Source organism: Lepisma saccharinum, chromosome 10 (assembly GCF_977018435.1).
Source record: "Lepisma saccharinum chromosome 10, izLepSacc3.1, whole genome shotgun sequence".
Classification (NCBI taxonomy): domain Eukaryota; kingdom Metazoa; phylum Arthropoda; class Insecta; order Zygentoma; family Lepismatidae; genus Lepisma; species Lepisma saccharinum.
In genome coordinates this window covers 46,986,589-47,003,110 of record NC_139238.1, presented here as the reverse complement: position 1 = coordinate 47,003,110, position 16,522 = coordinate 46,986,589, and the positions used below count along the sequence as shown (strand labels likewise).

At 40.3% G+C, this 16,522-nt stretch overlaps 1 protein-coding gene across 4 annotated transcripts in view; it reads left to right on the top strand.

Moving 5' to 3' along the window:
* The window catches only part of LOC145994346 (uncharacterized), a 55,650-nt gene that overhangs the window by 29,033 nt on the left and 10,095 nt on the right, over window positions 1–16,522 (top strand). For all 4 annotated transcript variants that reach the window (XM_083130466.1, XM_083130467.1, XM_083130464.1 and 1 more), the window contains 3 exons: window positions 8,948–9,086; window positions 10,844–10,938; window positions 16,126–16,260. In XM_083130466.1, coding sequence (XP_082986592.1) covers window positions 8,948–9,086; window positions 10,844–10,938; window positions 16,126–16,260 — 369 coding nt within the window. The remainder of the gene's footprint in view (window positions 1–8,947; window positions 9,087–10,843; window positions 10,939–16,125; window positions 16,261–16,522) is intronic.

Below are 16,522 nucleotides of genomic sequence, written 5' to 3'. Positions count from 1 at the left end.
AGTTTGGTATACCTTCTCTTCTTTAAAGTACGTTCGAATCCAAAGTTTGGTCTTCCTTCTCTTCTTTTAAAGTACGTTCGAATCCAAAGTTTTGGTCTTCCTTCTCTCCTTTACAGTACGTTCGAATCTAAAGTTTGGATTTCTCTTTCCTTCTGTCGCGTATGGTTCGATCGTGGCTCTAGTTGGACTTGAACCCATTTTTCTGTGTAGAAGGTCGACGATGTGTAGGTGTATCCTCTGAAATTGAGACATTTTACTCTTAATGTGATCAGTAGGAGCCGGATAGTTATGCACTTAAAATACCTAAAACGTGCAGGCGATTATGCATTACAAGGTGCAAAATATGCAATGATATTGTCACTTTAGAGAACCCCTTATCTTTTCTAAATGTTTTCTATAATTTACCACAAAACCTTGTATGTAAATAATTTAATTTCATCCGACTTCGCATGTAATACATGCGGAAATATGAACACATCGTGATTGCACTTGAACAAAACAAGATATCTCAAAATTTCATTATCGAAACTCCCGTTTAAGGCAAGAATGTTTCTTACACTCTGAAAATAACTTTATCTACTTCGCAAGATACAATTCTTTATTTTAAAATAACAGTATCTGAAGCGCCAAGTTGAAGACCATCTGCGTACTGTGTATTGCATTGTTGCCGTTTCTCTCTCGAAAAGAGTGGTTGTTGAGTCTTCCTGCGAGGACGAGAGAAGAAGTCTTGTCTCCTTGTTTTGTAAAGGAAAGTGGAGAATAACCAGCAGTGACGGAAGAATATAGGAAGTTCTTTCATTAAGAAGGAGAGAAGGGTAACGTATTTAATTTCCATTCGTTACATAAATTATCCATCCTTGTTGTTTTAGATATTTTAGTAAGGTGTTACCTCCAGAGGCTTGCACTAGACTTGGGACAGACTCGTTTGCTAGAAATAACTCCTAAAATGTCATGCAACCTACGCAACAAACTCCCTTCAGCACGTTGCCTTACCACCTGCCCAGATCGTTCCTGCCAGGTGTTGTAAACCCGTCAGGTACCCGAGATTCTGGGCTGCCTTGCAAAACTCGGTGTTTCTTACAATCAAATGCCTCCCACTGTGTGACGTATTTGTTTCAGGTAGAAACTGTTGTGTTGCCAACTGAAGTGGATTTCCACTCCATAGAGAGGGGAATCAATGCTCCGTAAGCCACATCGCCGAACATAAAAATAGGGTTTGCCTAGTGCATTTTCCATGAGCAACAACTAATTATATAACTGATTTACACGTTCTACCAAATCCGTTTTGTGAGAATTATTCCCCTTCTGTGTCACCTCGATGATCGAGAGCATTGAATTCTGGACTCACGATCTCATCACCTACAATCCCAGATTCGAATCCCGTCCTGTGCATGGGTGTTCGTTGAGTGTGTCTCTTCATCAATGTCATCATATTATTCATTCTCATCGTCTCGATTAGGCAAAATGTGTCAGAAAAGCGATGCAAAATAATAATAATAATAATGAATCAACTAATACGCCATCGGGGAGCCCCAATCCAATTCAGTTCCCTTTGACAGGATGAATAAAGGAAACTAAAAAGGAAGCCCAGGCTAGGACTCAAACATGTTTACGTTCGATGCCGATATCGTGAGTCGACTACTTAACGCGCTCAACCACCGAGGGTTGCTACCAACACTCTGTTCTTCTGTGGAACAGGTTAAGACACCATGTAATAGAAGAAAATTAGTTTTCGATACGGAATTTTTCTGCATGCTCGATCTTTCAGTAAATGAAGCTGTAAATGTGATGTGTATTTCCTGCCAATAAAATAACTACATAACCATTTTCTCCTTCGAGGGGATAGCTTCTCTTAGTACTTTAAGAGCTACGTATGTAGACAACACTGGCTGCAGTGTCCACGTGGTGGAAAATCGCCCGAAGCAACACACTGACGGAGAGCCGTTTCCTTCGAGCAGGTTTTGCAGGCCTTCCGGGTATTCTTGAATGCCCAGTTACCTCGTAAGCGTAGAACACCTTGAAAAGGAGGAACCCGCGTAAAGACACAAGTCGACTCGTTGGAGCAGGCAGGGCAGCAGGCAAACTTGTTCTAAGAGGCGGGTAAGCATGGGTAGGAGAAAGACCAAGATTGCAGCTCTCTGGCTGTGGCATGTGGATTATTGTCAAATGTTTTTACTGTACCCTTTTTTAAAATATGTATGAATTTTGTCAAAGTTTCAGGCCACTTGAATGCCTAGGTATATTATTGGGCCTACAGTTTAAAGCAGATTCGGAATCTCTCTGCAATATGCCTTCACCAGGAATCGAAGCCGAGACACCTTGATGAAAAGGTGACAATGTTTCACAACGCTATCGGTCATGCCCTCCTACATCTTGTCCAATCATTGCCACGTTCCATTAGGTCCAGCCTGAATTATTTTACTTTCTAAATTTATTTTCAGAAATAATTTGTGCGTATTTGTCATTCATTGGAGGCACCAAAATGTCAACCACTCTTCAACGTAGTAGACCTTCGACTGCGTTTTGTACACTGGCGTCTGGACTCACAGCCAATATAATCCTGTGTTATTGTTGCTGTTGTTGTTGTTGTTGTTGTTGTGTCCTAAAAATTTGAACAATTCTTTACATCAGCATTTGCTTCCCAAATGGTATCCATAGCCTCGCAACAACGTTCCATCGCAATCAGTTGCTTGGAATTGGATCCAGAGGGATCTGAATAAGGCAGCAAGTTTAATTGTCCTTGTATGTGTTTGTGACTGTCCTCTGATCGATATCGTCTTATCACCATTCATTCTCATCTTCGCAATTAGCCGAAAGTGACAGAAAAACGAAGTAAAACATATCCAATCAAATTAACATATTTTCATAAACTGAGACTGTGAAGATATATGATATGATATGATATTTATTGATATTGATACGAGCCCTTCGGCTGTGCGTATCTTACAATATTGTTACATAAACACCCCGACCTTAAACATGCACCCCATTTATCATACATTCAGAAACATTTATAAACAGAAACATTTGGAAAATAATTACATACTATGTACATATATAAATAGCAATGTGGTCCTCTTCTTGCATTTGAGATTGTTCATTTTCACAACACTACATTACACTCTTCACCTATGCTTGAGCCCCTGCTGTTCCGTACCCTTCACTTTCACTGACTCCTTGCAGCAGTTTCCTGCGCTCCCTCCAAACTGCATGAAAATAGGAGCCCAGGGCTTTGATATTTACATTCGTTATACCACTCCTCTCCTCCCTACATATAGCCTGGATGGTCTGCTCAATGCTGTCCCTTGCACTGTCCCCCCATTTGCGTTGTCTGAGGGGTGCCGACCAAACACACTCGTGTAGGATGTGAGCCCTCCTCTCCTCTCCGCCGCATAACGTGCAGATGGCACGACCGTCCGGCCCCTTGAGTTTGTGTTGCCTCCACCCCCCTAGCAGGAACCAGGCGAATCCACGTCTTTGCTGGTACGTACACGTATCAATATATCGTTTTCTCCCCCATTCCACCCACACCCCTGGCGGTTGTGCGGCGACGAGCGTTACCTTCTCCCTACATTCTGCCATGATGTCTTGCCTGCTACCGTCCACCAACCTCTCCCTTATGATTTGCAACATCCCAGTTTCGCACCTCCCGCCCCTCACCTCTTCCCACAGTTCCCCCAGACCCATTCTGTACAAGTCGTCCTTAATTCCACTTGCCCAGTGGCGTGCGAACCCTTCCTCAATCTGAACTCGCAGACACTGTTCTTTCAGTGAGTCTCCGGCCCCTTGTTCCAGCTTCATCCAGTACTTGAAACATCTCATCCTCGCTTCGGCATCCTCCCTATGTTTTCCCATATCCCTCAGGACGCCACACGTGCTTGCACTCGTGCTGGTTCCCAGTATTTGTTTTAAAAAACGCGCTTGTATCTGATTTGCTACTCGCCCCCCTCCCCTCCCCCATAGTTCCGCGCCGTAAAATAGGGTTGCTTTCACCGTTGCTTCATAAATTTGGTCCAGCAATCTCACACTGACTGTAGGGACTTTCCGTTGCAGTCGCTCTACCTTGCCCAGCCCATAACAAGCTTTTCCCTTTCTGCCTTCGATGTGCTTTGTCCACTCCCCTGCCATACTCAGCGTGATGCCTAGATAGGTGAAACGTTTGACCCTTTGAAGCTCGGAATCCCCATAGCTCCACCGCTCCTTTGCTGCGAAAACATAACCTTTCTTGAACGCCATTATTTTAGTTTTTCCTGTATTTACCTTCAACTTCCATGTTGTGCAATATTTGTTTAAGTCTGTTCAATCCCCGCTGTAACCCCTGTACTTCGTTTGATATTAAAACGAGATCATCCGCATAGAGAAGCATTGGTATCGGTGTCCCGACTATCTCCGGTGTTTCAGCTCCTTCTTCTCCCACGAAGCTAGCAACGTCATTAATAAAAAGAATGAAAAGTAAAGGTGAAAGTATGCATCCCTGCTTGACGCCTACCGTGCTCTCGTGATGCCCAGACACCACCCCCTGCCCACATTTGACACAAAATTTGACCCCTCTGTACATATTCATTAGCGTATTAATCATTCTAGCCGAAACCCCCATGTCCCATAACTTCCCCCAACAGCATTTGCCTATTGATAGAGTCAAACGCCTTTTCAAAATCAACAAAACAGCAATATAATTTTCCCCTTTTCTCGTTTAACTTGCTTTGGATCAATGTGTTCAGGACAAAAACATTATCTATAGTGCTATAATTGGACCTGAAACCAGCCTGCAGGGGGGTCAGTTTATCAAAAATATCGGCCCATTTTCTCAATCTGTTGTACAGAATACTACAATATACATTCCCTAACACGGGCAGGAGAGAAATACCTCTGTAATTATTAGTGTCATTTACATCCCCTTTCCCCTTGTAAAGAGGACAAATAACGCTCGTTTTCCATATTTTGGGGAAGGTTCCACTATTGAATATGTTGTTGAGCAGAGACCTTCCCGTTTCTGCCAATCGCTCGTTACAATTCAGCACCTTCACGAGATCTGGTCCGATTCCATCGATACCCGCCGCCTTGCCGGTCTTCAGCGAGCGAACAGCCGCATCATATTCCAGCCTCGACACACTTTCGTCAAGGATTGGAACAAAAGTACCCAGGAACCTGCCCTTATTTAGAATAGCCCCTGACTCCCCCTCCCCTTCCAGCAGCTTGAGAAAATGATCCTCCCAGCTCCGTGCAGAGATACTGCCTATTGTATACCGACTCCCTTGCAGGTTGCGAATAATCCACCACAAGTTCCTCGTATCCCGGCCCAGGATGGCCTCCTGAAGAGCCCTCACTTTCCTCTCCCCCCACTTCTCCCTCTCCCTTTCCAAAACTTGCGCGTAACGCCGGCGTTCTTCTAAGTAATTTAATCTAGAATGCTCAGTTTTGCGAGCACGGAATTGCCTTAGAGATCGATCCAATATTCGTTTGTGCATCTTACATACGTCATTATACCACGTGTCAGCCTTGCTGGGAACTTGTTGACGTGTGTCCCGCAACATGTGCCTCGCTGCTCGCATTATGATGTGGTAAAAGAGACCCCTCTTTCCACCTCGCCTTCGCCAAACGCTCTTTCCATTTCCCTCGTAAGCGTAACCGCTATATCATCTTGCAACCCTTGTTGGAACCACTCTAGCCCCTCCTCTGAAATCTTATATTGCCTCAGAATCGAGGTTTTCTGTTCTTTCTGCCAAGGAATCGCCACTGCATTAAAATTAACCGTGATCGGACACTCCACTTCCAGCACCAACGGGAAGTGCCGACTCTCTGTCCGCTCGTCATCATAGAACTCCGCCACCCTATTGGCCAATCCGCAAGTTGAAAAAATATAGTCAATCACAGACATCCCGGCCTCGCACACAAATGTGAAATCTCCCTCGAAATCCCTCCCGTATTTCCCGTTCATGACCTCTAGTTCAAAACTCTCCGCCAGGTTGAGCAACTTTCTCCCTTCCGCATTTATTTGTTGATCTAGGCTTCGTCTAACCCTCCCTCCCCCCTCTTCCCCGTTCGTCGTGCAATCCTCCCCTCCAATTCTCGCATTAAAATCCCCCAGCAACAGCACGTCCGTCTGCGGATATTTATCTTCGACAAGGTGCAGAAAATCAGCTACTCGCTCGAAGAATCTGTCATTGTGGTACTTGGACGAGACTGGTTGGTTATAAAGTGCAATCAAGCATAATTTAATATTGTCTATACACAGGTGCACGCCTAGAATCCCATTACAGTCAATCTCTATTTTAGTCAGTTGTGCCCGTAGGCTTTCTTTCACGAGCACCATCAGCCCCCCTGGATACCGCCCCCTCCCAGCCCGTCTCTTCATGATCTGTGCATACCTCACCATTCCCAGACCCTGCGGCGTCTCCGCCGTGCTAAACCACGTTTCTACAAATACCACAATGTCAAATTCGGTGACGTATCTACAGAATTCAGACTGAGAAAGTTTGCCCTGCAAGCCCCCCACATTCCAGCTAAGAATTTTCAAAACCCGTTTCGAAAACGCACGGGGTTCGCCACCAATCTCACCTCCCCCCACCCCCTCTTCTCCCAAATGTCGCATAAACTCACCTGGTTCCTGCCTGATGCTCCCTTCGTTTACAGCCGGGTCCAAAGGTCACGGCACGCCTCCCCTGCTTCGACTCCGCAACCTGGGATCTCCTCTTGGGTTGAATTCCTGGAAACGTTCCTGGGCTTTCCGGTTCACTAACCCCCTTCCCCAAGCACCAGTTATATGATGATGAGGAGAAATGTACCGGGTGGTCCAAAAGTCCCGGAACTGTCACAAATCGTGAGAAATACACATCGAATCAAAAAACGAAAAAATACGTGTTTAATAAGTGAAAGAAAGCTATTCAATGATATCACACTTGATTCCCCACCCCCGCCCCCTGGGGGTGGGTAATGGAAACCCCCATTTTGTATTGAAGAATCGGAAAGAGGACTTCATTCCCAGTTCAACGAGTTATCAACCATCCTCCTAGCTCAATTAGGAAGACAAAGCTTAGGCCGTGTCCGAATCGGCTGCTGCCTCCTAGAGCACCGTTCCACCCCCGAAATCCACGTACCGATATATGCCGATCTCCGTGGCAGAGTGGTTAGCACACCGCGCTACGACGCCAGGAGGGGGGGGGGGACCGGCCGGGGCATGGGTGTTCTTTGTGAATGTCCCTTTATCAGTTTCATCATGTCATCACTCATCCTCATCTTCGCGGTTAGTCAAACATGTCAGAAGCAAAGTAATAAACCAAATTAATTAATCAAGGTGTACCGTTATAGTCTGAATCCGAGGCAAGTTGAAGGGGAGAGGTGGAAGGCACAACAAGTGCACGTTTTAACTGTAACCCACGCTCGGTAGCCATATTGCAACTTTCACTTTGTAGAGGCGACTTTTATTGAATAGACGATGTAAACCTCAGTGCTAAGTAGATATTCAATGGATATTCAGAAACAGTATAAAAGAAGAAATCATGTACCAGATTTTCAATTTAGGTAGTAAATAGGTCGACGTTTGGTTGGCGTTTGTCTTCTGCTTTAGTATTATGAGCCTACGCTCCAAAACGTGGGGGGTGACGTTCGAACTGACACCTGGCGGAAAAATTTGCAACTGTACTGCTTGGGAGCATTTCGATTTAGATGACTTCGAGTGCACGGAAAAGCGACAAGAAAGACCTCGCTTGCCTATTTCTTGTAAGGGAATTTCCTAAGGGGTAGTTTTCCCCAACACAACAATCTCATATCAATTACATTGAAATCTCTACTTTTTCATTCAGAACAGACAAACATAAACATCCATGTCTTAACCGGGATTTGAACCCGGGACCCCTGGCGTCCTAGCGCGCTGCGCTAACACTCCGCCACGGAGGTGGACGCCAATGCGGACACGGCCTAATCCTCTGTGAGAGTTGTGATTTGTGTCCTGTCGGCATCGACTTCAAATGTGCCTTTCATCATTTCCTCTTTATCATCATTCAACCTTCGTTGCGATTAGTAAAAATTAAAGAAAAGTGATGTAAATAAAGCAATAACAATAAGAGGAATTGATACAATGGATACAATCACTTTATTCCCAGATTAAATAACCAGGAATTGACAGGACCTCTATAATTCTAATGCCTTCTAATGTTGTTACTGAAATTCATTTTTATTGTTACCTCTCACTGGTTAGATTGATTATGACAAGAATCTTGTCAAAAGATACATATAAAACGCGCACCATGCTTATTAAATCTAGATCTTATCATTAATAAAAGAAATAGGCTAGAACATACCTATTCTTTTAGAACTGATTCTATTCAACGAATCTCTTGATGTTAGTTCACCTTGATCTACCATAGAAACCTTAATTTTATCCATTGTTGTAAACATTGTTGCTGCATGGAAGAAAGAGTTTATTCATTAACATTGCAGAGGTTATATAAATTCAAACGTAAATTTTTGACTACTAAACATCCATGACTTAACCGGGATTTGAACTCGGGACCCTACTCCCTACTCTAGAGAAACAATGTCAAATGCCCAAGTTGCAGGACAGTTGGGCGGAAGGGAAAATCAGCAAACAAGACATGAAAACAACCCACAAAAAATCATAAAATAAGAAGGAAGGCAACAAATGTTGCCGATACTTTTCCAAACAAGGTAAAACCTCCAGGTAAAATAGCAGTTCAGTTCAATCATGTTGTATAAATAAATTAAGAGTAATCGTACAGTCACGAACACTTCTGGGTTGTAGTAATCGTTTTGAAAGTCAATGGAATTGTTACAACCTAGAATTGTCCGTGACTGTACATTGCATTACATCAGCATTTATTCATTCATTGATGATATCGTCGCACAATATAAATATAAGGTAGTAAGTCAAGTCATGCATACACTATGGTTTAATTGAAATATGTGTGTTTCCCTTATTTCCCCACAGGTACTCAAATTTTTCTGTCAAAATATGAACCACTTAAACAACGAACTCTGTTCATGTCACTGTTTAATTTAGGAGGTTTCTGCTTTGCTGGACGATTTCTTGGCAACTGGATTTCCCCCTGGACGATTAAAAATTTTGGGTATGCTATGCTTTTGCAATTCGTGTGGTTATTTCAAATAATACGAGGATCGTTTAAAAAAAAGTGATTACTTATATTATTGTGCAGGACGAAGTTACCACATTCCTTCGTAATAGTCTCTGGCAATTTCCTCACGCCGTCGGCAAAATCGTTTTCCCGTATATCACCGAGGGACTGGACTAAGGCCTGCACTGTAATCGATAGTCTTGAAGCTACGTACCTATAGAGAATATTTTAGCTACCGAAATAAGTCATAGTCGCAAGAACTCATGTCCGGACTGTAGGGGGATTGCTCTAGCACTTCCCAATCCTACCATTCAAGCACTGAATTTGCAACATACTCCTTGAGTTGTGGTGGATCGGATGTCTCGTCAGAAGTTTTGGTTGTTTCCGATTAATTTCCGGGCGAAAGTGATTCTCTAGAAATTTAGTGTAGTACTCGCTGTTCGCGACTCCCTTGGGCACTGTGTGACAAAGGAGAACGACCTCGTAGTCTTAGGCAACAAGAAGCATCACTGTAATGGTACTGGGTCTTGTCAGAACTTTCGCGGTCTTGGGGAATCAGTATGGCGAACAACTTAACCACTGTTGGATATTTAAGTGCCTCATCACCACAAGCGTGCACAAGTCCTCTGCGACACTTAACTGCACTTCATCCATGTGCGACTTTAATTTTCATGAACGCAATTTGTTCTTTTCTTCAGAAAATTGTTTTAGAGCGCACTACTCAATATGACTACAGTCAGCGCAGTGCTGCCGCCACATGTCAGTCTGTGGAACTACGACATGTCACTGTAGAGGCGGGAATAAAGCCAATATCTGAATCTACGATTCATTGTTACTACCAGCGACAAACAGTTAAAATATTGTCGAGTTATCACTTTTTGAAATGATCATCGTATGAATCGTATTAAAAGTAAGATGTTAAAATGTTAGACAATAATGGCAATTATTGCCATTGTACAACATTTTTCATTTGCACAAAGAAAAAGAAAAACAGAAAGTTATTTTTATTTAAGTACTTGTTTCTGAGTTTATATAATCATTAGAATGTGTTACACTAAAAGTCTAGACCAGGAATTCTCAACCTTTTTCTGTTCGCGGCACCCTTGGGAATGAGATTAGAAAGTTGGGGTACCCTTGTTACATTATTTTTCAATTACCAATGTTATTCATTTATTGAAAGAAAATATTAGGAACAAACATCAGAATAGAATACAGTTTACTACAATGGAATTCACTCAAAAGAGTTTTGCTTTATTAATGTGAGACTTGCGATTGATGCTTAGAGCACAAATGTTTGATATCAGGCCTTACAGTTGACAAAAAAAAAAACATGCATATCATCCTCAAGGTTATGCAGTCTATTTCTTGATTTAGATTTTATTGTCGCCATAGCACAGAAGGCTTGTTCACACAAATATGAAGTTGAAAAAGGCAAATGTTCGCCCATTTTGTTTTTCGCCCCTAACCAGTCGAAGCAGAAAACAACCACCGATGCCTCAATCTTGATGAACTTCCTAATATATATATATATATATATATATATATATATATATATATATATATATATATATATATATTAAGTTTACACTTAAAATATCTCGGAGCGCCCCTAGGCTGATCTCGCGGCACCGTAAAGTGTCACGACATTCCGGTTGAGAATCACTGGTCTAGACCGTCTCATTATCAGTTATAAAATATGACAAATGTAGTTACTCAATAACAGTAAGTAATTGCTTTGTTTTTGCTCCTAGGGTTTTTGGAACATCATTGATAACATTAGTCCCATCTTTCCTGAATATTGGAGGAGCCTATTACATATATAGAACATTTAATGTGAGAGATAAAGGTGACTATCTTATTTGAAAGTTTAGCTATGACATGAGTTAAGTGAGTAACGACTTTTACTACCGCTACTTACTATTTTTTTATACATAGTTTCAGTAAAATAGTAAAGTTTAATCTCATTTTTATCAATATGTATTAATGTAGAGGCTTGATTATAGGCATTAAAAATGCTAAAACAGGCAAGAAAGTATGTACTTAAAAAGCACCTAATTAGCCGTGAACGTTAATTTGTTATTTTAATTTAAAAAGAGAGATACAATTTATTACATAAAATGGATTATATTTAACTAAATTATAATTAGAAATGATATCACGAAAATTTCCCCAGCTGAATTTTCTGTAGTAGTATTGATCTAGTGTTTGTTAAAATATTCATCTAAAGTTGTTTCTGCTTCACAGGAAGTTAATGATAATACTTTAAAGTAACACTGCTAGTAGTTCAGCCCAGTTGTTCGTATGCCACATAAACCGCATAGGTCCAGCCCCAGGCTTAAAACTTTTTGATTTGGGAAGTAGGGGAGAACGGGTTCAATTGTAACAAGGGGCAAATGTAACATTCCCTGCTGTGCTGCTCTCGTGAGGCATTTTCGTAAACTGCTCAAACTGCGGAAAGGAGAAGTCAGTTGTGAGTGGCTCATGTAGAGTTGTTGCCTACGTTGTGATTACTGCGGATGTTAATGGGATTCTCTCAAAATTTGAACATGTCAGGAAAAACCTAAAAGCACTCTTTAATTTTCTAACATTGGTTTCTCGATGTCGTCTGCTAAATGTTTTCATTTATCTTTGCAATACCCAATATTTGATGTATTTTTTAAGATAGTTGTGATAAATTTCTGGTGTTGTGGTTAGTAGCTCGAAGACTATGGAGTCAGGTTGAGGCAAATGTAACACTTTTAATTGGGGAAGTTGTAACACTATTACAATTGTCCCTTATACATTTCCCATTTAAAATATTCGCTTGTATTGTAATATGAAACATGGTACAAACATCCTGAAATATTACATTCTATTTGCTTCAGAATGGTGAGACAGAGAAAGAACAATCGAACGAGGTCCTTCACAAAATGGGTCATAAATCGCACAATAAAGTGTTCTCACATACATGGAGACCCAGTTAACTGAGTGCATAAAGTCATGTGGAAATATATTTTATGGGCTTACTCCAAAAGAAGTCAGTCAGCTTACTAATGTCCAAAATCAAATCCGTGAAAATTTCTTGAGTCCTGGGAAGATGGTCAATTTGCTGTTGCAGACTTGTTTACTCATTTATAAAGATAAACCCCAGTTTAGCAATAAGTCAACATCCATAGCGCCTGCTGTAAATTTTGAAAATTTATCGAAATTTTTGGAGCAACATAGTTCGAACCTCAGGACGTATACAATGTCGATGAAACAGATATATCAACAACCCCTAAGCCTGACAAGATAGTCGTACCATAGGAAAACAAACAGATTGGATGAATGAATTGATTGATTGTTTGAGATGGAGTTTTAAGTGTACTTTATGCACAGTAAGGCTAATCAGAACTTACCCTACAGTTTAAAGTGGGATTCGAGCCACTGGGTATCGAACCCGGGACACCTTGATTACAAGGTGACGACGCGACCACTGCGCAATCGGGGAAGAAAAGAGCAATTAATTCTCATGAGAGATGCACGTTGGTAAAGACGTGCTTAGCCGTTAGTGACAAAAACATTTTGTATTTCTGGAAAATTTAGGTACACTTCACATGTTACATTTGCCCCCGAGAAAGGGTGAATTGTTACATATTTAAAGTATTAAAAATATTTAGCATGTTAAAGTTAGTGGGATCCTAACTGCATAATATAAACAACAACATATTGAAGTGTTTGAATGCTAATTTTTCAAGTTCCAAATGTCAATACTTTGAGACAGAAAGCACCATTTGTCAAAAAAATTTCAATTGATCCCGCTCTTCCCTACTATAAAACACAACACGAAACTCATAGAGGATTATTCTGGCTGTGAGTGTAGGCGCCAGAGCCTCGTTGGCCCGAAAGAGTACAGTTACAGGGTTACTACGTGGATGAGTGCCTTCACGTAATGTCACCCCCTTACACCTCTCAAATACAAAAATTTATTTGAAGTGTGTCATATTGTCATACTTAATAAAAGAGATCCATTAAAAAGTTAATGACATTTAATGTTAATTTTAGATGGTTATCAATGAAGGGAAACGGAAAGCCCACTTACAGTTAGTGAATTCAATACATCCTATTATTTATAGATAATATAGAAAAGGTGTCCAAACTACGGCCCTCGGTACACATCCAGCTTATGAAAGTGCTTTATGTGACTTATATTTACTTATACATATTTTTATATAATTATGAGACATTATTTTTAGTGTAAGTAAAATGTGTACAGCCCTCAACCAACAGCAGGACTCAATATGGAAAAGCTTGGAAGCCCCTAACCTAGGAGGAAGGGACCGTAAAAGTCACTATTTAACACGAGGCTCTTATGGACGGCCGCACACTGGACGAAGCATTTGACTCGAGTCACCTGGCGCTGACGTTGCGAAGGTTTGCGACAAAGAAAATACAACACGAAAGTCCATGGAATTTAGTCTCGCGAGTAGCAGTTTGCGGCAAAACGCTCTGCGCATGCGTGAATCCATTCTCTTCAGATGCAAACATCTAACCACAGACCGGAAACGGGGCCAATTTGAAGCCAGCAATTAAATTGAATGTTACATTATATGGTTAATATCGTATTTTCTAACCTATTATTTGCTAGAAATATAGCTATTCAATTCACAACGTATAGACAGATACATCAATTCTATATACACATTGATACATTGATTATACTGTAAACTGATATTCTTAAAATGCATCGTTACCCGCTTCCCAAATTTTAAAGGACAGACCTAGACCTATTGCGTACATGGACGAAATCTGCAATCACAATTTAGCTAGCAAATAAAATGACGTGTCGTGTTGCGTCACGTCGTGTCGTGTCGGATCATTACCTTCTCAATCTGAAAGCCTCATGGCTTGCTCCGGTCACGTGACTAATCGTCATCAACTGGAGACGAGATAGCCGCCATGTCTGATTTGCTTCTTCGGAATCAATGATGGACCTTTTTAGTGAATATGGAATTGTAATGCAAATTTAGGAACTGTAATCGAATTTACATGACTTGTAAATATGCTTAAATGTGCAAGAGGTATGGTGTATAAGTGTTGTGTGCTCAATTACAGAGGCAATTTTGATGAAAAAGGTAAGAGTAACGTTCACATTTCTTCAAGATGTTATGAGAAATGTTTAGGGCAATTCCATGTGATTCGGTCCCTACGAAAATATACAAGTTAAGTAACAAAGGTTTTATACTCATAAATAAATAAGAGTTATAGTTCATGACGTAAACATTTCATGTGTACGGAATAGGCATCTAATATAATCTTAAATGTGGTCATGTTTTATCTCTTGTCAACAATTGTTTTTAGAAATATCAAATAATTTACCCTGAATTACAAACGGTGGTTAACGTTAATATTATTGTTTATGATTGCAAATTAATTTGTTTCAAGATTTAGCCAACGTTTAAAATATTACGTTCGTGTCTACTAAAGCAATTGGTTAGTGAAAATTTTATGCAAGCATTCGATAAAATTTTTATATTATTTACACAAATTTTCAGTTTCAAAATATGCTTATTGAAAGAGCGCTATACAACGGTGTAAAGTTGATACATGTGTACATTTACATTCTTATTTTATCCCGCTTTATGGTTCTTTATACTAATCGGAAGATATGTTGTACATTCAAATACAAGGGTGCGATGTGTAACAAGAACTTCGATGAAATATTCGTGTGAAATACTATCCAAGAATATATTACTTATGTTTCAAATACAAATGTTTTCACACAGAAAGCATTTTGTTACCTAGCTATGTTAATATGAACTACAAATGTATTAAATTTTATAATACTGTTTCATATGAACTGCTTTTTATTTTTTGTCTTTGTGAAGCTTCAATGTTCGTAACTTTGATTATCAAATCAATGATAATGTTTAGTGTTTCATAATTTATTAACATTCTTCACGATGTTATTAACAGAATGTAAAAACAGTGTAAGGAAATATTCCAAATGTTTATATCCCAAGTGAACGCCTAGATCGAAATATTAATCTGCTTCTTTTCAATGAAACTCTTAAGTTATTGTCACAGATCTTACTAACGACAATGAAAATATTCAATTTGTATATTATCTCTCGTTCAATAAAGTCAATAGGATCGACATTACAATATGACAAATGATTTAGGTTTAGTCTTTACAGATATGTAACATTGCCCTTGTACCAATTTGTTTCGCTTTTGCTGCAAGGATATAGATATTAAGCTTTTGTATTGGGATTGTATAGCTAAGCAGAATATCTACTTTATCTGGATGATTAATTTTGGTTAGAATTAAAGACAATTTAATTAATTAGGTAACTTGGAAAGGTTACGGTCAACCTAACATGGCTTTTTTTATTTAATCAATTGATTTTACATACAAAAGTTCATACAAAAGCAGTTACGAGTTTTACTGTAGCTGACAAATATTCCCGATAATATTTTTCAAAGATATACAATGTTTAAATCTTTCCGCCAGGAAGTTTCTAACGGTTATCAACTCTTTCTTTGTGCTATGGTAGGAATTTTTGTGGTGGCCTGAATGAAAATTTTGGTGTAAATATTCAATATTATACATTTTTCTTCTATATTCGTCGGGAGGGTAAATGTCAAAATTTAACTTCATAAAAGAAATAAATATACCTTAATTATCTACGGTAAAATTACGACAAGGGGTTTACAGCGTTAAGACGATCGCCTCCAGATGATGACGTCTTGACTGAGCGCTGTGGCCTGAACCTCAAGATGGTGTTGGTCGGATCCGGTGTGCGGCTGGCCTAAGGGAGCTTTAAGACCGAATCGACGTGCCTTGAGAACGAGCCAATCAGCAGCAACGTTTCGCACCGTGACGGTATGGCAGGTTGCAGAATCCTGCGTTCGATTGGTGAAATTCTCAAGTGACACGTGTCGTTTATCGCTTTGGTGTGAATTCTCCCTTACAACTCTACAGCAGCGCTTCTCGCTCTGCAGTCCATATGTGCACACGAGAGCACTCCCCCACTAACATGTTTATTACAGAATGTTTGTTTATGTATTTCAGCGTGTCTCCGGAGACAAAGCGACGCTTCATCGCACGAGCTTTTATTATATGTATTTCAAAAGGATGCCATAATGCTGTTTCTTGTCCACTGGATACTTCACTTTCCAAATTTCACTTTCAGGACGTCATTGAAGGGTAAGGTTAGAGATAGAATAGAAAGTAGATGACGATTCTCGTAGTTAGAAGGTACCGTAAAATTTACCATTTTGTACTCTTACGCTTGATTCACATCTACACTTAACCAACGCTCAGGTCACGGTCCACTCACGCTGATGGAGTATCCACACTAGCTTTCAAGCTTCGCTCCGGTCAAGGTACGATCATCGTCAGTCTGCTGTTGCTTTCTTGACAGAGTACACCGAGTTTTCTGGTATAAAGAGCCTTCAGATTGTACTAA